The sequence below is a fragment of the Poeciliopsis prolifica genome, unplaced genomic scaffold (assembly GCF_027474105.1).
Source record: "Poeciliopsis prolifica strain line A6 unplaced genomic scaffold, Auburn_PproV2 SCAFFOLD005, whole genome shotgun sequence".
In the NCBI taxonomy this organism is placed as follows: domain Eukaryota; kingdom Metazoa; phylum Chordata; class Actinopteri; order Cyprinodontiformes; family Poeciliidae; genus Poeciliopsis; species Poeciliopsis prolifica.
In genome coordinates this window covers 13,083,162-13,108,333 of record NW_026562380.1, presented here as the reverse complement: position 1 = coordinate 13,108,333, position 25,172 = coordinate 13,083,162, and the positions used below count along the sequence as shown (strand labels likewise).

General features: G+C 39.8%; 1 protein-coding gene across 4 annotated transcripts in view; it reads right to left on the bottom strand.

Annotated features, from left to right (window-relative positions):
- The window catches only part of ctbp2a (C-terminal binding protein 2a), a 65,748-nt gene that overhangs the window by 30,467 nt on the left and 10,109 nt on the right, over positions 1 to 25,172 (bottom strand). For 2 of the 4 annotated variants that reach the window (XM_055029489.1, XM_055029490.1), the window contains exon 1: positions 3,249 to 5,976. In XM_055029489.1, the coding sequence (XP_054885464.1) occupies positions 3,249 to 5,571 (2,323 nt within the window). In that variant the 5' untranslated portion in view covers positions 5,572 to 5,976. Of the gene's footprint in view, positions 1 to 3,248; positions 5,977 to 6,248; positions 6,362 to 16,266; positions 16,410 to 25,172 lie in introns of those variants that run through there. The other 2 variants (XM_055029491.1, XM_055029493.1) reach the window with 2 other exon arrangements.

The following is a 25,172-nucleotide window of genomic DNA, read 5'->3' as shown; positions in this document are numbered from 1 at the left end:
TCCAACAAACGGGAGCAGGGCCCCACTGCAGGGGAGGATGTTAATAAGGTGAAGGCATAAAGTAGAACAGGACACAAGAGCCTCATTGCTGACACTAGATGCCACGCATAGAAAATTAAAAAGGGGGGCATTTGCAAATACATGATTTTTTAAAAAAAAAGTTTTAAATCATGTCAGAATGTTATTCCCTCATAACAAAAACCTACTTGAAGTGTTGTTTTTTCTCCTGTGGCTGCCATTCAGGGGTACCTAAACACTTGCTTTCGCAAAGCTCTACTTATTCACCCAAATCTGCTTCTTGAAGCTGAAGTCTCCAAGGATCCCGTCTCATAGAGCACTCCTAACCCACACCTCAAATATAACTAAATACTTCCCCTTTAAGAAAAGAGGACAGGAAGTAAAGAAAGTTCTCTGTTTTTGTTTGGGTTTCTTTTTTTTTATATGTATATAAGAAACTGCAAAAACATGGCACCAAAACCTCAAACAAAACCAGATGTTGTTGGAGAAGATACTCCCAACAAAGCCAACAAAGGCTAAAATTATTTAATGAACCCTAAAGAATCCTTCTTTCTAATTAAATCTAATCTTGCTCATCAAAGGACCACTGGTTACCTCCTGGTGTTTTGCTTCTAATTCTGCTATTAACTTTTTTAGGACACTATATGCTGTATGTATACAATACTGAGAAACCAAATATTGCAATATCTCTTTTTTCCAATGTAGCATTGTCCAATCCCACAGGGTTATATTGTGGGTTATTATATGCTAGAGTGGGGGAGGGGAAGTCCTGTTTGGAGAAGATATTCCTACTTCATGGTAATTCATTGAGCGCCATATATTTGGGTTAGGCGTGTGCTGGCCATCTGTGTTACACATAGACTATTAATTCAAATAGCGGTAGCCCCAAATAGCTCTGCTTCTGGTAAATTCTTTGTAGATAGTATAGATATCGCTCAAAATAGGTGGATTTTTCTGCAAGAAGTTGTTAGTCTAAAAACAACGTTGTAAGTAACATATTTTAAATTAATATAGTGAAACATAATTTTGTGACATTAATCTTTTTAAGTGGAAAAACTGGGAGAAAAACAATCATAACAAGCGCTAAATTAAAAGTACTTTTTTGGCACAAATGATTTAACCAGAGCAACTCAGTTCAGAATAACCGAGTTGCTTAGCAGCACACAAATTAGGAATATGCTTTCAGTGCAGCTTCACAGACGCCTCCGTTAAGAGGTGAAATTACTAAAGTAACAAATGTCGGCCACATGCAAATAGGGTCTCCTCTTCGAACTGAATGTGTGTGTTAACAATGTGATGCTCGACGAACACTCGAAGCAATCTGCTTCCAACACAGGAGTCCACGAGAGCCAAGAACAGCAGCCTGTTTTGACAGCGAAGCAAAGGGGGTCCTTTTATACCTCAGCCTCCGAGGCTGAAAGATCTCATGAGTGACAACCCGGCTTAGTCTAATAATTGGTTCCTTGATCTGCTTTTTTTTTTTTACAGTTCAAGTCTGTCTAAAAGTTAAAGTTGGTCAGAGCTGAATAGAGGTATCTATATATCAGTGCAGCAGTTGAAATTGAGGATTTGAAGGATTAACGTTCGCTCTCTCTGCTCTCATTGCCACCTGCACAGAGAAAATGGCACAATAACACAATCAGAAAGGTAATTGAATTTTATCTGTCTGATGATGGCGTTCGTCTCGCTTTCTCGCTCTGGTTTTAATGGGAAGATCAGTCTTTGCAAAATGTCTGAAAAATATTCTTTTAAGAATTCCAACCAAAAAGAACCTGATACTATTTGTCATCTTGCAGATTTCTATTTTACTTTAAACTTGTTGACATGTTTCAAATGTTTCAGATCATCATTATCAAAAAAAAAATGTATCAAATAAAAAATAATCTGAAGAAATGCTAAATCAATTTTCAAATAATTCTTCAATTTGTTAAACCTTCTGTAAGTAACTTAAATAAAAACTTATTTTTTCCACATTTGTTGAAAAAGTCACTGTGTCAGGGCAGTGTAGTATGAGAAAGATAATATGTGAAAACATTTTGATTAGTTGTTTTCCATTGATGAAAAAAAAAACAATTGAAAGCTGTTTATTTCATTAGTCGATGAAAATTGAACAAACATTTTGTCCGTGGGAATGTTGTCTACTTTGTCCAAGTAGCTATTAAGTTTCATTTTTCCCCCCCGCTTCTAAGCATTCTTATTATCACATAAAAAATAGCAATGGAAAAAGCCATTCCTAAACAGCAGCCACACTGTTTCAACAAATACATATTGTCTGTTCCCAAGCGGTTAACACATCTGCACATCATGTCTGCCTTTCCCAGTCTGAGGAATCGTAATGCAAGCTGTTCACACATGAATGCAGCAACTGACAGACTGTAACATGAACTGAGGACAGTTGTTAACATCTAAAACGTACCAGAAAGGATGCTGACAGCTGTTTCCCCCAAATCCTTCATGCTGTGCCCTATCAACACCACTTTGCGTGTTTATTTAATAAACCTATTTCTCATTCTGATAAAACGCCACCATTAGATCACTCACATGACTGCATAAAGTATCTTGCAGACACTGTGAACAAGAATCCATCTCTCAAACAGATAAGAAGGCGAGAAAGACAGATTTTGTTTTAGTATCAATATATGTGCAGGAAACAAAAGTAGGACAGGGAAGGGATTGCCAGGGTGTTTATTCCAAATCCATGAAGCTTGTCAAAAAACTGTTTTGACAAGAGATAGGTGACAACCATGAGCTTAGATAAAAGCTAAAAAAGACAAAACCTTTCTCTGTGATTGATAGAGTAAGCACCAACACAGGACAGCAAGCAAATGGTGAAACTGCTGAGTAAGATTAAAAACATTAAAAACTCATCAAATAACAAATAGTCCTGATCTGAGAGCAAAACACAAAAAATGTCTTTTCACTTACATTATAAATGATTCATCAAGTCAACTGGTGAAAATAAACTTGAACATGTAATTGGAAGATAACACTTAAGTTGATATTTTTTAGCATCGTGTGACTGTATTTTATAGCACTTAAATATAATGGTAGCCCCATGAACTAGCATTATAAACTGATCGTTATATAAAATAGATACTAGGTAAAATAAATCGACTGTCTATTAAATCTGTAAATCAACTAAATAAAGCCAGGTGAAGTAAATTTATATCTACAAAAACCCCAAGCAAACAAAAGATTTCTATAAAATATAAAAAAATATATATATTTACTTGTGTCTGGAGATGCCATGGTGGACACAATGACAGGAGGACCTGTGCGTCGGCTTAACTTCTGGTTAGCAGTCAGTGCACTTTGACCTTGAACTTGAGCTCCCAGAGGAACCATGGCATTGTCTGCTGCAGGACCCCCACCCTTACGAATCAGTTGAGGGCTTGGATGAGGGCTATGCATTGGGGATAATGGCAGCAAATTCCTGTCCCTTTTCATCAGCTCCATAGGGACTGTGTAATTGGTCGAGTATGCCTTTGGTACTTGTTGAGGGGGTTGCTGTAATGCTGGCAATGATACAGGCATGTGCTGTGGCATACCTTGCATAGAATGAATGGATCCTGGTAATGCAGGCATTGACCCAGTCATCTGCTGTGGTATAATCTGCATACCTTGCATAGGCACCCCGGGCATTGTTACCCCGGCGGAGTAAGCAGACATTGGTCTTGACTGGACAGGCATAAGGGCTCCAGTGTATGGTCCAGGGGAACGAGGTGGTTGACCTGGGTAGCTGCCTGTGACTTCCATGAGGTTTTGAGAGGGTGCACTGCTTGGCCTCCGACTTCCTACTTCTCCTATTCTTGGAGAAATGGTTTGCATGGCCCCAGGAGTCGGTGGGGGCATTAGTTGAGGATCTACAGCCAATGCCTGAGAAAGATGCGGTGGATGGTGGTGATGTTGTTGCTGATAGATGTCTGAGCGATGACTAAAACTATTAGAGCGACCTCGCATGGGTGTTTGAGGACGGGATGGGGCTGGTGTAGCTTCAATGGGCCGCTTGTAGTTATGAACCAACCGAGACAGTACGCGAGCTTGACCAAGATTGGGGGCCACAGTACGGACATCATTTTCCTCCATAACAGCTAACAGGCTACTAGAGTCAAAGCCTTGCTGTATGAGTGAAGAAATGGTGCTCTCTGAGAGGCCTTCATTACGGAGCAAAGAAAGGAATTCTGGATCCACTGTCTTCTTGGGGTCCACAGGCAAAGGTGTCTGTGGGACAGATGATACAGGAGGCATAGAAGGTGGAGCAGGAAGTGGGGAAGCTGGAGGAGGAGGAAGAGCTGGAGTAGGAGCACTCTGAACAGATGGAGGTGCAGGTGCAGCAGCAACAACTGCCACAGTTTGCATTTGAGCAGTTGGAGCTGGAAGTGGAGAGGACAGAGCAAGGTTAGGATCAGACACCGGCAAGGCGGGTGGAGGTGGAAGTGGCTGTTGCAGATGTTGCTGCTGCAACTGTTCTTGTTGAAGCTGCTGCTGCTGTAAAGGCTGCTGCTGCAGCTGCTGTTGTTGAAGTTGCTGCTGTTGCAACTGCTGCTGTTGAAGTTGCTGCTGTTGTAATTGCTGCTGTTGTAATTGTTGCTGTTGTAACTGTTGCTGTTGTAATTGTTGCTGTTGCAACTGTTGCTGTTGTAATTGTTGCTGTTGTAACTGTTGCTGCTGCAATTGCTGTTGTTGGATGGTATAAGGTGATGCAGTTTCTTGCCTCATCATACCTTGAGTTGCTGGATCTACAACAAGACAGGTGGCAACTTGCTGCTGTGAATCCAGAGGCCGTCCATCAACATCTGTATAGACGGACGGCCCAGAGAGAGGGGGTGGTTCATTGGCATATCGAGGAGATGGATGATCCATACCATAGTGACCGGGAGGTAGGTCTCTGGAAGGTAATCGCTGTTGGCCGTCTTGCATAACCTTGGCAACGGTTATAGCCCCAGGCTCCCTGTAAGTCCGACTTAACTCATGGGCTGTTAGAGGTGGTTGTGGAGGCAGAGGTGATGAAGGAGCTTGAGGTCCACTTCTGCCTGGCTGAGTTTGATCCCATACAGTACGAGCCCCAGGAGCTATTCCAAAATGGGAGCCTGACCTGCTGAGTTGATGAAGGTGAGGTGGTGGAGGCTGGTGCTCTGGCCTGTAAATGCCCTCAGGTGGCCGAGGAGTCATGGCTGGGTCATGAGAGTAGTAATCTTGATGTGGAATGGAGCCTCGGTGAGCCATCGGTACCCGTTCGAAGTGGTTTATGTCTGGCACAGAACTCTTCCTGAATCCGCGTGGGTCGTGGCGCTCTGTGTAGACCTGTCCGTAGGAAGAGTCTTGGTAAGAATATGAAGCACGTTTCAAATCCAGGTCAGGGGGACGCACACCTGGTGGAGCTTCGTACCAGCCTCCTCCCTCCCCGTATGACAGAGAGCTCCGTCGGCCTGCTACTCTTGCTTGCTGGTCGTAAACACTGTCGCTCTGCCTCTCCCACTGACCCTCATTCCCCCCTAACGTGTCCCAACTATGGGAGCGTCCAAGACCCAATTGTTTGTTTGGAACAAGCATTGGCAAAAAAAGGAAATAGCTTTTTTAAAAAAATCATATAAAAGAAAACACAAAAATTTCTTTGGAGTATTTAAAAGTAAAATTTCCCAGCATCACAGATAAAACCGAAGGGAAGCACAAAGCAAGCACAAAAAAACACCTAACAAAGTGTGCAGTTTCACCTGATACCAGCTTGTTATAAGTCCCAGCTATCGGATGACTCTCCCTTTAGCTGGGAGTCCTTGAATAATTAATCCATGGTCATGCTGCCTTGTTGTGCAAGAGGAAAAAAGGACACCACACATAAAATCATCCACATCACACAAAACCACACAAACACTGAGGAGGTAGTTGAGTTACTCCATGGAATCGCAGGACGCAAGCTCCAGATAGCCACTACGCATTTGTAAGGAGGTCAAAAAAAGAAGAAGAAAAAAAAGAGGATAGGCTGGGTTATGGGTTGGGATGGGCTGGGGCTTGTACTAATCCAGAACGGTTTATCTCTCCCCTCAGTGGGACATTTTACTCGCTCTACCGATTGCTATGGAGGATTACATCCAAATAAAGCCCGTTTAATTCCACTTCCTTCTGTGACGTCACATGAACCAGTTAGGAAACCTGGTGACAATGAATCCATTCCTACTTGAAACCTATTCCAACCACTTCCCCCAGATCTCTCCCTTCCTCCAGACACTCACCTGAAGTTGCTGATGATCCGTGGCAGTCAACAGGTTTCAGGCGCGTCAAGAGTCCCAGCTCAGGGAGGGAGGCCAGGCAAGGTGTGTGAGTTCATTGAAAACAAATGAAATACAGTCAGCTCAGCTAAGTCCCATGTGCTGTCAGTAAACATCAAATCCAGTCTGATTGGACTCTAATCCCTCGGGCCCCATGCTTGCAGCAGAGCCACCACACAACTGCTGCCCAATGCACTCTGAAATGTCCTTGATGATCTCTGCCGCTGCTTTGCTCTCCTTGATTTGGGATTACTCAGACCTGCTGTCTATAAAGCAACTGCAGGGCACTGAACACTGCAATAATCTGAGACTGGGAATATTGTAAACTCGTACTTGTCTTCCGCTTCTGTCTACTCTGTGGAGTGGACGGAAAGATATCAAATCCAGAACTTGCGGTTTTCAACTCTTTATATAAATATTCACAATTTAACTCAAGGACGAAACCTCATTTTGCTGAAATATATGCCGCACCCAAATACCTCCCTCGCCCTTTTTATTTATTTGTTTTTTTAGAAAATCTCTTATAATCTTGCTCCCTGAAAAAGATTCAATAATCTGGATGTTCTACCTTGTTATAAAAAGTAAAACACCAGGGTGGAGGAGGGGGTTTGCGTGTGCATTTGTGTGTGTGCATAAAGCTTGTGGAGTGGGGGATGGGGCTTTATGTCGCAGCATTTAATCCAAAGTGCCTTTTGCCCTTCAAAATGCTTCGGTTGCTGACGAGATCAAGAAATGCAGAACTGTCTTCATATGGAGTCCACAGAATGGTTTTTGTCCCTTTTAAGTTCTTATTTGTTGCTTTTATTTTTAAACCAAGAATATTCTACCTTACATCCTCACTGAAAGCTGATCCCTTCTGGCCTCTTGTGTATTAATGCATGAAGTCTAATGTAAGAGGAATATATGTTCATTTTCCATCCACATTTAGTTACTCATTGCTGTAGTTGACGACTTGTATTTTAAACTGAAAATATAATTACCACATTTCCTTTGAGAAAAAATAATTTTAAAAAATCCTGCCATAGCCCTGTGAAAGCAGGAAGCAGATTAGTTGCTGGCACAAATATCTTGTTTAATCAGTGTTGCATAATAAGTGTAGGAAGAGATCAGAGAATACGCTGTCTATTCTATTGTGTTGGGTTTGTTTCTTGTGGGATCACGAAGAAAAAAAATGCAGATGATGCTTTTTGTTTTTTTTTTCCTTTTCTCCCCAGTATGATGGAGGAACTACTAGCCTGCTTGATGTGAGATAAGATTTGAATACATGAAGACAATAAGAGAGGGATCAAAGAGATCAAAGTGAAACTCGCAAGAGGAGTAAAGGCTAACAAAAGGTTTCAACTTGCATTTTATTCTGTTAAGCAGGTAGTTTCACTGACATTCATTAGTTCTCTATCTCGCCATTACTCAGTCCCTTTCCTTCATGCTACATAAAACTGGTTAGTCATTTTAGTTATACGGTGCCTTGAAAACATATGGATACCTTTATCATTTTATCATGCTTCAAGGTATTTTACTGGAATTTCAGTGCAGTAAACCAATATAAATTTTTTGAAGGAAAACATACCATTTATACATTTTCACATTTTCTCCAACAGCTGCCAAGTATTTTGAGTTACGTCTCTAACGTGCTAAAATTCTTGCCTATCCTTCTTAGTAAAATACCCCAAATCAATTATTTTGATGCAAACTATTCCAATGTACGGCCATAAAGTTGTTCTCCTGCTCAAAGGTACACCTCTGATCCAGCCTCAAATTTTAGCTCCATCTTCAACTTTGACCTCATCCCTGTTGTTATTGCAGTGAAGCATCCCCACTGTAAAACATAGTGTTTGCAGCACAGTGCTGTACTTTTGGGATTAATGTATAGTGTTATTTTCTTCACCGCATAGCGATGTGTGTGCAGATCGAAACGTTGTAATTTGAATCATCTCACTAGAAAACTATCTTTCACTTGTTTGCTCAGTCCCTTTACATCAAAGATCTCCAAACCCCAGGAGACAAATCAGTACCAACCAATGATTATTTGGTACCAGGCCATACAGAAAGAGTAAAGTTTTCTTAAATAATTCTTACACAATAACAATCTCTTGCTACAGAGAAGGAGCAGGGCTCCCATTGAATCAGAGGCATGGTGTGTTGTATTTTGTCTTCATGTAAAGAGAGGCACATATAAATGTATGACACGTTTCAGAGTTTCAGTTTGCAAAATGTAAGAAATTACAGTCAATCAACTAGACTTTTTTGCTTGAAATGTGACAAACTGTGAGAAGATTCAAGGGCTATAAATGCTTTTCACAGCACCGTACATGTGAGCATGTAAATTGTGCATTTTTTAAAAATAAAGTCCACACTCTTTATACATTTTTGACTCCAAGGTGTTATACTAAACCAGGCGATTTAAAAATTTACTTTCAGCCTCCCAGCCTTTCGACCCTGCTCTGCTCGTCTTTTGGCACGCAAAAGACTGCAGAGGCTGCAGCACTTCATTTACATTGCTTTTCATTCGCATGTGTAATCCCCCAACTAAAGCCTTGGCCTTGGCCCGCTGCCCATACATGAATAAAAAATCACACGCTAACTCAAAGCGAATGCCGGCCCCTCAACAGAAATAAAAACAACTGTCTCCTATAGAGTGACGTGTCATGTAGCAAAGATATGGTTTGAATGGTAATTGCACTAACGTATGTGTGAGCGTGTGGCAGGGGCTTCTGACTCAAAAAGAGATTACAATACCAATACTGCTGCAGGAAATGACACCGTCAGATAAATTGCAATGCACATTTAACAGACAGTATGCACATAGCCGCTGTGTTTGTGAACCCAATAAGAATATTTGCCCTCGATAGCCTCTCTATAGCAACTCAATGGTCTATAAATGTGAGTAAGCTATTATTTTATTAAATGGAAAAACGTGTATGTTGGGCTAAACTAAAACATTTATTTATTTTTTTTTTCTGGAACTGTTCCTATGCATAGGCTGTGTTATGCCATAATCCCTTCTCTCTATTTTCTGATCCAAGAAAGCCGCAGGTTATTATAATACTTCATAACTGAGACTTTTCAAGCAGCTAAACTACAACTTCAATCGCAAGGTTTATGTACACGCCAGCTCAGACACCAGACACGTAGAACAGTCACTCTTTTAAAGTGTATTATTCCCAGACTTATTTCAAACACGACCACTTAGCCTTTCACAACCGAAACAAGATATTTACATACACAGATCAGGTGTAAAATAACACAAAGTGGTTGTAATTATTTGAGATAATAATTTAGGCATACTTTTGGATTTGTTTAAGGAAACATCCTGTTTCCTTGTGTGGCATCATAGACGATCTAAATAAATCAACCAACATATCAAGAAGAGAATTTTCCACTCAAAATGTACCACTGGGTGAGTTATAGCAGTACAAAGTTTAAAGACAACACAGTCAGGAATTTAGTGTTAGTATTACCATCACAAAACACTGATCTCACTTATTCTGTCAGAGGGCATCATTTCAGAAAATGTGTGAGAAGCTTTAAGGTCACCCAAAGCATTTGACTCAAGTCACAAACTTTAAAGACAATTCTTCTAAATAAATTATAGATGTATGAAGACTTCAGTTATTCTGTCATTTAACAAATAGAAATTGTTTTTGGTAATGTTCTCTGCTCTAAAACAGAAAAAGGTTCACGCTTCTTCAATGTCAGCCAGCAAGAAATAAAGATTGTACATTTTAGTATAGCGCAGGTAAATTTGCATCTGGTCTGTTTTTCTACTGTTTCCCTCGCTAATTAGGTCCCTCGCTGCTTTCCTTTAAAGCCTGTAAGAAAAACTGTGGGTTTTGAGGAGAGGTCGGAACAGGCCAATAGGTGCGTAGTATGGTTTTATGGAAGAGGGAAGAAATGGATCCAGACGCCAGTCCGATGACTTCATACCAGAGCTGGATGCCAGAACATGAGAGATGGAATAATATGGGTAATATTTTTTTTTTCTTTAAAAGAAAAAAACAACAACAAATACTTGTCTTCATCGCATTTCAGTATGACTGACCACTTCATGAGAAATTGTTCGTTTTAAACAAAAACTTAAACGACAAAGATGAGGAGGACCCACAATCAAGCTTTACCCACATCGCTGCAATTCAGGCAACACTTGAACTCCTCATGACAAATTCCACTACCCCACCTTGTGGTGTTTGCATCCAATCACAAACCAACAGCCGAGAGGGCGAGAGGGAGGGTGGCAGCTTTTTTCATCCTGCGACCTACTTCCCATCACAGCACCTCTCACATCCCATCCGTGCCTGGATCAGCGGGTTAGCTCTGGCTAAATGGCAGCGACTTTGCGATGCCGCCCGAGCCAAAATGCATGCTGGGTACACAGATGGAGCCGACAGAAGGAGGAGCAGACAGATAGAGAGTTGGAGGGATGAGAGCTGAAGCTGGGAGCAGATGTTTGTCACATTTACCTTATTGTTGCTACACTCTTGTTGGCACTTCATCAATCCCACATCGGAAGCAGCAGTTCCACTGTATGCGCTTTAGAAGGGGCTTATTAAAACAAACACCTCTTCTTTATTAGCTTTGTTAGGTAATTTACAGGCACTTTGGTAATTAATGAATAGCTTACAGACTCATCAGTGAGGTCAGGTCCCCTTTTGTCGCATGCTCTCGAAAAGCTGCAATTGTTCTTTTTTCCTCACACTATTGTTTTCACTCCTGTACAATTTACAGGAATGACAAATGCAGGGGAATGAAAGGGCTTAACATATTTTATTTTTTTTAATATTTTAACTTAGTGTGGATGTTTTTTTTTTATTTTTCAATGGAAGAAAAGCTTCCAGGGAAACCCTAATCCTCTATCCAGGACAACACAGAAGACTGTTCCCGAATGCAGAACAGAAGCTTAATAAACAAGAAACCCTCCTCCTGTCAGACAACTTTAAACATTTCTGATCTTCTGCAATCACTCTGCAAGAACTTTAGCTGAATAATGCAAGTGAGCAAGTATCAACAAAGTCCATTTTGGGTAAGTGAACCTTATTTACAGATGTCAGGCTTCCTTTAGTTACCCAACAAGACTGAACACAAGAATGGAATTAAGTTATAGTTTAAGTGTGCACACACTTAAGCAACACCGTGACCGCAGCTTTTTATTTTTAGCAAATCTGACGCTAACAAATTGGATTTACATGTCGGAAAATTTATGAAATGATTAATCTTTGTTACTCTTCTTTTCAAAGGCTGCTTGTTAATCATTTTAATTAAAAATCTAAATATATGTATAATTAAAGTGACCACAAATTCAGTTGTTGTTGTTATGCACAGCAAACATCACATTCACTGAAAGCAAACAATGGGTTGATCACAAGACATGCTGTGTCCAACTCGTCCACTTTGCTTCTTCCAACAATTTCTTGCTGGAAAGCCCCAATTTGGTTCATAATTATATAATAATAAGACCTGTATCAACCCCAACATGCTCTGGTTCCAGTTCCACAGATTTTACATCTCTCTTTAGTCCTGACTATGGTCATTTTCAGGTTCTTCTGCATGCTTCTTGCCAAGAACTAAAGTGAATTTCTGCAGATGCACTTTTCAAATTTGCACCAGTGAAATCTACATTTCGGCACCGTGACCACACTTGATGGGGGTAAACAGCCACGCCGCATAGGGCATGTCGAATGTGATTGGTGCCCACGGACACGTTCCTGCTGGCCACTCATCACAGAGATGCAATCAATGCAACGCCGCCGGGAAACAGCTATTGGATTGACACAGTTCTCCTCAGAAGATAAATGGAAATTAGGGGAAGCTGCTCTCGCCGTCTCGTCGACTTCAAGCCATGACTGCGGTGCAATCACAATCACTCCGTAACGTTCTTGTTTTTGTCAATATACATGGTATGAACTTTGATTTGTATTTCATGCCTCAGTCCCAACAGTCTGTTTATAGATAATAGTGGGTGGCTTTGACATTATGGTGTAGAACACCCCATGCCTCTGGTTTTAAAATAACCCCTTTTTATATGGCTGAGTGGATTTAATGCTACTGTGAAAACGGCATGATTCACCACCCTCTGATCTTTAAACTTCGTTGATGTGAATCACCCTCTTCTACAGATTTTTTTAAGAGCTGCTGTGGTGACTAACTGCATCATGAAAAAAAAGAGAAGAAAGACAATCTCCCATCCTCTTTAGAAGAGTGACTTCACTGATATGAAAGTTGGACTCTGCAAAAGATGTCAGTGGCAGCAGAGGGAAACACTGTCTCGGGATTTAACATATTGCTTAGGCAGCACACAATACTTCTTCTTGCATTTAACAAAAAAGAAAAAAAAGGGTGAAAAAAAGAAAGAGAGAGAGAGAGGGGATTTGTTTCCAGGCAAGGAAAGGGGGCTGGTGGTTTTGGAGAGTTTTAAGATGCCACATGTGGCTCTCATTCTGAGGATGGAAACAGCAGCATCACTGCTTCATTTAGGAATCTATAAAATAGCAGCAGTGGGATTTTTCTCAGAAATGAACAAAGTGGAGTGAAGTTATTTGATACTTTGAGGCTCTAAAGCATGAGGTACATTAATCTTTCTGAGAAAATTCACTTAAGTTGCAAGCAGCTCATTGTAAAATCATACATTGTGAAATAGCCAATAAAACATTACTATGGTAACTGACAGCATGTCATTTGTTTGACATAAAGGCACAAAAGCTGCTGTGCGCTATTTATTAAAGCTGCCTTTGTCATTTCTCTTGATATTCACAGAAAAAAAAATTGATAGAAAATTGGTTTTGACAAAATGGACAGCGCAGAGCAAACAGTCAAAAAAGGGAAGATCTGACTATAAGTTTGAGTTAACATCAGGTGCAACAATGTAGAAGTTATAATGTTATGATATAATAAAACAGAGAAAACAAATGTATCTGGCAGGCCTCTCTCAGCCTTCTTTCCACCTGTTACTGCAGCAGTGCTCAGAGAAAACGCCACTCGCTCCTGCTCTTCTTCTGCCATCTTCATTCACATCCAGCATTTTAAATGAATTTGGCAGAAAATTAAGTTAATGTTGGCAGAAAATTCCAATATCAACTCATACCTTGAGTTGAGGGATTGATGCCTGTTTAAAAAGGATTATGACTACATGTCATTTCAGGCACTTTAAGGTTTTCTTTTGCTTTCTATCACATAAACAGAACAAGGTTGTACAATAAATCGAATTATGTTTTGGACAAATGGTTCCTTGCGTTGCATCAGCCTTTACGTCTGAAGCTTACTTTGTTACAGGTTGGTCTATCAGCGCAGACAAAAGATCAGCCATGTTTCTGTTAACTTTGTGGATCAAAGGCTTACTGCAGGAAGCTCTGCTTCCCGCGTTTCCTCCAAGGATCCTCCTGCTGTTTCCATCGCATTGGATTTTCTCTGTAAGAAACTATCTGATGTTAGCTTCTGCCTCTGCTCTACTGTAAAAGCATGTGCGGGTAATATTTCATTTATTAGATTTTTCACTGATCTGATCAAGCCCTTTTTACCCCTGTATGGTTACGGTGAGGATGGGTGAAGTTAGTTTTAGGTTGGAAGGCCAGTGCTACACACACTCCCTCTGCAGGTGGATGTACCAAGAGGTTGATGGAGACATCCCCGTGCGGGTGAAAGTACTTTGCTGGATGTTGTCATTCAGAACTTTGTTCATGTGCGATAGGCATTGCAAATGGAAAAGAGGGGGGTTGTGACAGAAGAAGAAAGGAAAGGTTGTTGAGATGAGTCCACAGCTCAGTGAGGTGTTATTTTAGCAGTCGCTTGTTTTGCCTTTGGCTGTAATAATTCCTGTACTATTTTTAGGAGCTTAAAAACTTACAGCTCAAAAGGTTTTCGAGGTTTTATCTTGAAGAAAAAGAGCCTGATAATCCTAATGGCCAGCCAGATTACTGCAAAAATACGGGATGGCATCTTTTTAATCTCGGCAAACCCAGTGTTTGGTTAAAATGCAGTTGACTTGGACTTGTTCATCTTAAATTGCCATTTGTATTGCACTGATATAACATTTTCCAGAATTAAAGACAGTAAATATTCCAGTGCTTGTTGATATTTTTAGGAGCCCACGGCTGATAGGACCAGAACATGTGGGCTGCTAATAACCCACCAGGCTTTAAAATGATATTTGAGACTGGACTATTATGCCAAACCCATCAAAGTTAAGTTTAGCACTAATGGCATAAACTTGTTGGAAATGCCCTGTAAGAGGTAAGAACTTATGGGGACCCATAACAGAGAAGCCTGATACTTCTCAGCGCTAATAATTTTCCCAATTCACTGTTTTTGCCTTCAGTCTTTTAAGTGTTACCGTTTTCATACTGGCATTTTTCAGGCACCAAAGTCTGCTAAGGGACCTTTTATAAATATCATGAATGTTTTTGCACCTAAAATTGATCTGTTACTTACCTTTACTGGAGGCCAATCATCTAAAATAATTTCATATAATTTCATATAATCGACTCTTAGCCTAAGGAAATGTGGATTTGTGACTCCAATAAATAGACACTATCAAAAAGAAGGACTCTGAGTATTAATTTGGTTTGATCAGCATAATTTTCTTCATCGGTGGAATTAGGATGCAATAAAAATATTCATATTATATAGACTGATACAAAAACAAGAACATGGTAATGAAAAGGGTATTAATTGGTACATTTAAGGAATTGAAATGGGAGTAGAAATGGAAAAAGTGCAAATTGGCTCAGGGATGTTTCAACTGATATGCACATTAAAATCCTGTCCATTCAACCAGAAGACACGATTGAATGGCGTTCAACCTTAGGCACCTAAGGTTGCCTAAGGGAATGATAAATATTTTTACACTGTTGGAGGAAGTTGGAGTACCCAGAGGTAATCGGGGCATACAAGGGAAAAAACATGCAACCTCCCTGAATAAATGCCCAGCTTAGGATTTGAATTGAGAACCAATAATAGTGTGAACAACTGTGTTACCATGCAAACATTGCATTTGCAGCAGTTTTTAAATATTTACATCAATGGTGTTAAGGATGGCCAGGATACAGGATATTGTATTACAACCCAACCATAGTAGGCAAAATATAGGCTACTCAAAAATGAAGATAATTCGGAAACTTTAGACTGATGCAAGATTTACATGACTGATTTAAATCTCACACAAAGCAGAAGACATTTTATTTGTTTTTTGACAATAAAAAGAAATCTCAATCCATCATAACATTTTATCACCTGAACACCTCAAAAAGAAAGAGGGCAACATTACCTGATCCTAACACGCTGTTTGATATTGTTCAGTCAGCAATCAAAAGCAATCACGCTTTTGACAAGCAAGACAGGATCAGTCTGGTTGTAAATTGACTGTAGTTCAATTTATATTCAAGTCTTTGAAACAACATAAACAATAAATGTGAAATCTCACATGGAATGAAAAATAATTTTGCACGCCACAGAACAGTAGATTCTCTTAACGCGTCGAAAAAAAAAAAGAAAAAGAAAATGTCTTTTTCGGTGTTCCAATCTGTACAAAAAGCATAAATATGTAGATGCACTGTCGTACAAAAATCAATCCAAGCACAATCCCACTGCTGAAAGGAATGCTTCACTTCATTACAAACCCCTTTCTTCATCTCTACAGCAATCTGGTTACATCAAATTCAAGTCTCATTTGACTTTCAACCAGGCGTCCTTTACCTCCCACACACACACACATACACACACACTCCACTGCTTTGCTAGACATCCATCCTATTATGTCTGAAGCCTTAGTCAGTCTCAGGCTTCCTCTGAGATGTACAGCACACCGACAGTTTAATTTAAGCAATCGCTCTGACTTCCCATCAAGTTTGTAGCTGTGGGATGAAAAGCTTGTTGCAGACTTTCAATGGTGAAGAAAAATAAGTGAATAAGTTCAAACCCATGTGCGATCAAAGTGAACAAATTGCACATTCGGATCTGAAGACATCTAACACAAGGAGAAAAGAGAGCAACTGACCTTCGCAGATCCTATCCAGCCGCTGCCGTTTGACTTTGTGTTTGTCGACCAGCGCCATCCTGTCCAAGCTGTGAGTGCTCTCTCTCTGGATTTCAGGTTTACAGCTTCAGTCCACCAGAAGTTATTTTGTTGGTGTTTTATATCTGAAATACAAAGAAGCGGGGAAAAAACATTATTTGTTTCCATTTGTGATTTTTTTTTCCCCTCATGAGGTAGCACACGCAACACGTTAAAGGAACGGTGTCATTTGACGTTTTGCAGTGCAGTTAATATAGAACTCATTTACATACGTTGTGCCCTTGGGATGGCACAATCCGAATAAACTGTGACTTAAAGCGACATATAACAGGGTGGGAGCCATAATTCTGAATTATGCAAAGTAGAACATCACTTACATTATATGAAAAATGCATGATGCACAAAATAAAGATGTGGGAATGTGCTCGCAGTGCGAAAGCCAATTAAATCCACAGCAGAGTAAGCTAAATTGTTACACTATCTAAAAATGAGTCAAAGTGAGGAGCCTTTGAAAGTAATCAAACTCATTTAAGAGGTTCTTGAATTTCCTGAACCGTGCCACAGAGAATCTCACCACTAGAGGGAGTCTCATCTGTAGGTGGCCCATTTATTTAGATTTGATTAAGAAATTGTAAACCAGAGAGTCTTCTCATCAAACAGAAAATATAACAATCAGAAAAAAAAAAGAAAAGAAAAACCCATGCAAAATCTCATAAATCATCATGGAAAAATGATACTCCATAGAACTATAATCTAATTGGTTCCTGCTCAAGCCTGGGAGACACTGAGGATTTTCTTTTTTTCCCCCCTAGTTTTACTGGGGAGAGATGAGGCAGACAAACACAGACAGAAGTTGGCACAAGAATGCACACACACAAAAACAAAAATTGGCAAGCAGAAATGTGGGCTCACACACACGCACGCACACACACGCAACTAGTCACACAGGGGAATGTGGGTCAGTTAGTCAGCAGACAGGAGGAGGTTGTATCAGCAGAAAAAAGACATAAAAGTGGGGCTGACGGGAGGGAGAGGAAAGTACTAGAAAAGCATCATCTAACAGGACGAGTTCATTGTGACCTCCTCCTACATAACAACCGCAGCTCTGTCTGTGCTTTTTTTTTTTTTTTTTGTGGTAATTTTCTGACCTCTGTTTCATCCCGTGTTTGTCCTAAATGCACTTCCACACATCAGAATATGGTTTTAACATGTATTGATATGTGCAATCTGAATGCATCTGATCGACGCTGTTATGTCTCACCGGTATGGGTGGCAGGTCAAATGCTGAGGCTGAGTGATAAATTTCTGGTTCATTTTTAATATTGACAGTACTCTTTTGCTAATGTGTCTTAAAAAATACAATCGTAATCGCGACGTTTGCTAATTTCTTTCTACTAACCAAGCACATTTTAGATTGAAGCCATGCCACAGCTCTCCTCCTCCACAGAGCATGCTTTCACCCAAAGAGCCAAATACCCACATGTGGGAGTCAGAGGAGAAGTAATTGAGCAAAAGAAAAAGCAGGAAACAGTCACTCAGAGGCAGGGGAGTCTGTAGACCGAAGAGGACATGGATAGGGCCCCTAAGATCCATTTGAACGTCAACTTTACAACTCAAATAAGGTGAGATCTCTATATTTACTTGAAAGTCTCCAGGAGAGAAAAAAAAAAAACCTTGTTAAAAGCAAACCAGTGATGAAAGTTGCCCTAATAATACACAAAAAACAACTTCTGAAAACATGCAAACACACTGAGTATACAACAGGTAGGTAAAATACAACACTGTGTAAACCATTTTTTAAGGATCACTACTTTACCCTCCCTGCTTAACAACCCTTGAAGTTTTGCTCTTATTTAGATTGGCGATGTGCTTAAATTAACAGTGAGGCTTCTTTCAAATTTAAATGAGAGATTGTGCTACTGCATTCAAGTATTAGCTTATTTTAAGGCTTTTTTTAAAAAACATCTTTGCCAAAGACAGTAAACTGCACTGCAAGCGTTGATATAAAAAAAACACTAAAAAAAACTTAAGTCCATTTTTTTTTCTAGCTAGCTGGTTAGCATCATTGATGCTAATGTGTCACAATGTTAAAATTATGTCACAGTGTTAAAATTATGTCTTAAAAATTACAAATATACCACACAAACGATGGTACAACAAGCCATATAAGCTCAACACTATTCATGGATTCATCTCTACAAACCAATTCAAGAGTTTTGAACCATGCAAGGAGAGTCACTGCATTTTTTCAAAAGTGGGGAAAAAAAAAGTTAACTTTACTAAGTGGGTTGAAAAGTCAACAGCAACTTAAAGCAGAGCTCTCAGCCAGAAGAGTGCCAGAGAGGAAGTACAGTTATCCTGCAGCCCTTAGCGCCGCCACTGCTCGACTGTTGGTTGACTAAGTGCTCTTATGTAACTTAACAATAAAGGGTTTGACCTGAGAGAAAATACGTGCTTAGAGCTGGAGGAGAGGAAGAGGGGAAGAGAGGAGAAATGCATACAAAAATGACAATAAATACACAAGCTCCCGGGACTGCTGCCCAGCTCAATATGCGGAGGTCGCGCACACCGCCTAACCCCCGTGTTAGCTGCGGTCGGGTGGACATGTTCTCAGGTTCCCCTAACAAGTCTGTGAATGTTACCGGATTGTGACCAAAGCGCAGCTGACTGGCGTGAGTGATGCAAAGCTCATGATATTCACATTCCCATAACGTTGAGTGCTTCATTTTTGACAGCTGAAAGCAATTCTTACCCACAAATGTTATGCAAACCTTAAAATCTCCTCTTTCTTAGTAGCATTTAATCTGCCCGCTGCTGTACAACCTGCAGCAAACTGCAAGGTCTTAATAAGACCTCGTTTATCCTTTTTATATTGTAGAGGGTTATATAATACCAGCAAGCTAGATGCTCATCTGCTTGTTCTGTGGGAAACCTTCCTCTTCTTGCACTGCAGACTAAATCATTGCTCGAAGCACAAAGTGCAGCAGTGTACCAAGTTTGTAAAAGGTGGATTCTTGAAGCTTGCCAGGCCTTTTCTTCTGAAGTGTACTTCTTTCATTTCGAAACACTTGAAACTTAACCAGGTTGGATGAGGAATGTCAGAGTACAGTAAGTGCCTTATGAAGGCACTTGTAGGTAAAGATATTTGAGAAGCAGAAAGCCATTTTATAACTTCAGAAACAAGTCACACCCACAAAGGACTAAACAAAACGTGGCTACAGAGTCCTTGTTGAGGTTGGTAACAACATTAAAATCACAGCAAGTGGGAAGAGAAGGCGAAATAGAGTGGTGTTTCTTTTTGTAAATCAAGCCATCAATAATAGCAGCACTCTCTCCATGAAAAAGAAGAGTTTCTGTATAAGTTAAACACTGTGATGTTAGATGCGGTTCATTTGCAAATGTTGACGAGAAATTGAAATATAATCACATTTTATAGCAGAAACCCTAAAAAGCACATGGTGAACCATCCAGAGTTGTGTCAAATTTATACTGCCTTTTTTTTTTTGTTTTTGTGTCTCTCTCTAGGCTCCAGTATAAAAAACAAAAAACCTTCTCAAATAACAGTTGTGTGGTTAAAGTTGTAGCTTGTGAATTTTATAAGCAATGCAATATAAACAAAGCAGGCAGGGGATCTCTATTTTTCATAGAGTATCTGTCTAACATTATACTGAAATGATACGACAGTTTGAACAAATGCGTGAAAAATATCTTGTTTGTATCAATACATGTAAAAACCAAACTACATTTTATTATTCAAATCATTCAGATTTAAGCAGTTTTTACCTGCCAAACTACACAAATGTGAAAAGATGTTTGTTTTTATCAATATATTCTGGCTCAAATGTTCATGATTGTGATTTGGCCCAAACCGAAAACAAGTTTGACATCCGTGCATTAAAAGGAACAAAAGCTTATGGGTGAGTTTACCCAAGGCTTAGAAATGAAATAATTATAAAAAGAAGATATTCACTGAAAAAATATTATTTCATTATCTTATGCCCTAGATTAAGTTACAACCTTGCATCAAACATGGTCTGGTTCACACCCTGTGGCACAGGCACATTTACAAGGCAGACTGTCTGCAACCCAGCAGAGGGGAGCCACCCAACTTTCTACATATTAACAAAGTTAAAGCCCAATTAAGTTTGCAATGAATGCTGAAGGTGACAAGCGGTTACATTTTAATATGTCCATTAATCCCTCGCCGACGACGAAACACTTGTGTGTGATTTGGAGAAGCTTTAGCATTTTTCTCCAGTTAGTTTTGCTTTCAGATAGACACACAACTGTTTCTGAACAGTAAAGATGTGAAAAATGTCTTGGTTTGAAGTGTCACATATAGAAGATCAATATCAAAGCAGGACCCGGCTCTGCAGAGAGAAAACTAGGTCTCAAATTAGCACAAATTGCAAATCTGTGTCTGCTGCATTTTTGATGAAAACATTTGATTTTTGTTCAGCGAAAAATCCAGAAACTTTACTCAAGTAAAAATGACAAAACTTCATATTAATAATACTAAAGTGATGGTAAAAAGCATTATGCAGTAAAACTATTACTAAACTATTACAGATGGCCATTAGATATCTTATTTCCAGATAAAAAAAATTCAAGTGTTGCCGTTTTTGCGCCACAGTCAATGGTTTGTTTTCATTCCATTTCAGCCAACGACTCTCTCATAAGACACAAGGACAGATTCTTTGTGCTGCACTTCATTTTATGCCAACACCAGGCTGTCAGGTTTAGCTCTGCATTTGAACTCACTGTACCATAGAAGAACCTGTAAGGTGGATGCCAATCACTCACAAATGCATAATGAGGGTCTCAATAGCAGAGTGGATTCTTTGGATCGAAAGAGTTTTGTTTAACCTTGTAATTCCTGCCAAGCCATGCGTTCTAACCACAACACTGCTTTGACCTGTGAACCCAGCTAAACCTTTCACAAATCAGCTGATGTGGGCCTGTGACTTGGCGAGTCAGGTCCATAGCAGATATGGTCTGACTTTGGTCTTTTTCCAAAACACATAGCGAAGGCAAAAAGCCTCCTTATTACTACGTTGAAGTATGTCATGAAGGAGCTATTGCCTTATTCACTCACATTCAGCCTTCTGTATTTCCTATCACTTCTTTTGACTTTGCTTTGTGTTTTGAATTGATGCCCACGTTGATTTTCTGACCTTAAAATCATCAATCCTTTGCAATTTTTCCGACAGTGTTGAAGAATGTCTTGTCTTCGCTTTAATTCCTTCCTAAAGGAATTCAAAGTTCAGGTCTTGAACGTGAACTGGAAATAAATATAACTATAATGAGCTACAAACCAGAACTCAATTGAGAATAAAAGTTGTAAAATATACCTTTAGAATAAAAAGGAGCTCCTCAAAAGAATAAAGGTTGTTGGCCTTTGCCCTTCAATAGTCTATGTGAACTTTAAAATAAAGCACCTTTACACACACAAGAAAGATCCAGCAGCAAGTTTAAAGTCAATTATTCATACCAGCAGAAGGGAAATGTGACAGCCTTCAGAAAAAAAAGAAAGATGATTTCAATATAGAATAGAAGCGTAACTACATGTATTCTCTAGTGATTGATATTCATTTTTCTTCTTAAGACATCCCTGTCAGGACACGCTGAAGCCACATGTATATTCCTCAAAAAAAAGGCGTACACATGTATATACATTTTGGATAAATAACAGACATTTAGCATGAATGTGACAGCTTTTTGAAGGCCAGGAAAAACGGAGAGGTTGTTTCTTGACATTTATTGCGTTTAACCCGAGAACAAACCGTGACAGAAATACCCTTCAGTCAACGGTTTGAGGAACAACGGTGCAGCGAGCGCTATAAGTGTTTCTACAAAATCTATGATTTATAACCGCTTAAGAGAAGGGCAGCAGGAAAAGAAGAAACATAAAAGGTTGAGAGTGGCGTCGACGTAAAGCTGTCATTCACTCTTGATCTATACCTTTCAAACTCCTCCTCTTTCTTCTTCTCTTTCAAAACAGACCAGCCACAAACAATTACACCTCTTCTTGCTGTCACCATCACCATCCGTCCAGGTTTCCTCCTTTTATTTTATTTTGCATGTGCTGTTAGCCTCGGGCACACAGCGTCCTTTTCATTCCCAATTTCTCCTTTACATTGCCTTTATAAGATCCGCTTTCTCCTCTCTTCCCTTCCTCCTCTCGCGTTCTCTCCATCTTTGGCTCTAAATTAAATGACAATGCAGCAGTGCTACCTGCTGATTTTAGCTGTTCCACAATTTTGTTATTAATGCCCATTCGTTTAAGTCGCTGTCAATAGCATTTTGGTGATATTACTCTGCATGATAGCCACATTCAGTCAGGCTTTTGGACCCACTCGTCCACTCACCCAACCATCCACCCTCTCCTCTCCTTCAGCTCCTCACATCAAATGAACTAAAAGAAAGTCTATGGTGAAAACCCTCCACAGTCATAAGAAATTATTTCCCACATAACTACTGGATTAAATATGTTTTGCATGCGGAACACATACGTGTAAATGTGCTCAAACAAAAATATAGACACACGCTTGCAGGGATGTCTAAACGTCGACTAGTTAAGCTGACAGGTGAGAGGCTTTGTCCAAGATGCCTTTATTGTGGTTATAAATCTGTCCATTCTATTTTCCTCTTGACAGACAACATGAAGGCAGGGACCTCAGGCCTGCACTTCAATCAAGGAAAGACACAATGCTATTCGTAAATAAGATGCTTGGATGAGCTTCTCTGTAAGTTTAATCTACGAAATAGCACAGAATACCATACCGCCCTGCAGACGTGTGCAGGGAGCAAAAAATAATGTTGCAGTTAATTTATTTGTAGATAGAGAGACACATTACGTGAAAGAAAGACCAATTCAAGTTTATGCTCACAGTTAAGCACAGGCCAACAGAATTATCTAAATTATTTATTGATCTTTTTGACTATGGAAGGAAACCAAAGTGTCAGAGAATGTTCAACTACAGAATATTCAAAGGCCAGGTTTGGGATTCAAACCCCAGACCTTCAAGCAGTGATGTGACATTGCTCACAACATTGCACTGCCATGTAGATTAAAGGTGCAGGTGATTAAAGGTGCCATTTAACTGCTGTTTCAACAAGTCAAAGGTGAAGTTAGAAATATTCCAGTCTGATCACATATCCTCTGATATCAGTTTATAAGTTTGCATCTGGTGTATTGATGTGTAATTTCATTGAAAAAAAGAAACTCAAAATTCTTGAAGTATATATATGGCAAGGGAAAAACAAATCTAGCATGAGAGTCCAAACTTTGTAGTGCCTTCATATGAAAATATATCACACTGGTCACTGTTTATAAAGTCTCTAGAGTACTGTAAAAGTGTTTAGATAAAATGTGAAACAGTGCAGACATGCACAGAAAATGGTCCACAAAAATGCAGTTGATAATAGGCTGTGGCATAAAGAGGCATCGGAGAAACTGCTTGTAAAAAAAGGAAATTCAGTTGCAATATAGCCAGTGTTTTCACAGTTACTTTAGCCAGATGCAGAAAAAATGAGCTTGAAGGAATAGTCACTTTACTGGATTTAATTAAAGAAGATAATAACAAGTAGCCTTTTCCCATTTTACTTGTATCCATGTGTCTTTGTGAATTTTCGATCCCCTTACAATAGTTTTAGCCTAATTAGGTGCACTGATACATTTTTGTGTTGAGGTTAGCCAGAACAAGTTTTAATTAGTGAACCTGACGATCCCTCTTTCTCTACTAATTTACTACGGAGTACCTGATGCATATGCAGCAACTGTAAAAGCAATTAAACTCCAAATTAACTGTGGAGATGAAGTCATAATGAGAGCGATTCCATTTTTAGTTTTTTTTATTTAGAGTGGGGGAACAAATATTCTCACAGAAAAAAGACGAGTTTTTCCTGAACTCCGGTTAAGAGGTAAGCATACAAAATCTCTCTCGCCCAGTTCATCACATGATAGAAAAACAAGCGCTGATATTGAAGTTAAATTAAACACGTATTTCACTTAATGAAGAAACTTTTTGATGCTTCACCTTAAAGGATTCTGATACGCATTTCTGCCTTTAAGAGTATGTCTGTGTAAAGGAGTAGAGGCTAGGGAGAACTGGTATAGTAATGTAGAAATACTGTATGTCCAACACTGCACAAAAATGGCTTGACAGACGCTTTATTTTATCAAACTACATGTAGACTGTAAGACTAAATGAAGAATAAATGGGGTCAAGGAAAGGCCAAGCTTGCCCTAGAGGCCAACTTGCCATGAGCTGAACACCGCTGACCTAGATTAATACCAACCACAGCAGCACCAGGACTATTAAACACACCCCGGTTTCCTGTATCCTGCCTCTCTGTCTGTGTGTGAAATGATTCCATCTGTCAGTCTCAGCTGGGCTGTGAGAACACCGCTGAATGCTGCTGCCCACACATACACACGTGCACACACACGCATCTACAGACAAACACCAAAAAACACAGACATGTTGGCGGGGGACCGGGGCCAAGGTGGGCTTCTGGCTGCAACATGACTCCAGGGAGGAGCGAGGAGCCTTTCATCACTTCAGCAATGACCACGAAACAGTGAGGAGCATTTTATGTCGGACATTTATTTGCTTTCACAGACTGCACTTTTAGTCTCTTTTCACTTTAACCTCTAAGGAGTTGTGTTGCTGTGTTTTCAGCCTCTGTGCTGAATTAATAGCTTGCTTATAATAAGCTCATTTATCACAGCGTGCGCGCGTCTGTCATCTCTGTCATCTCTGCCTTTGTGCAGACACTTGCATTTTTGCATAAGGTTTTACACCTGATAGGTTTCATGCACCAGTATGCTTTTGAATTGAATCATTAGCAAAACAGCAAACAGAGACAGTCAGTGTGCTCACTTT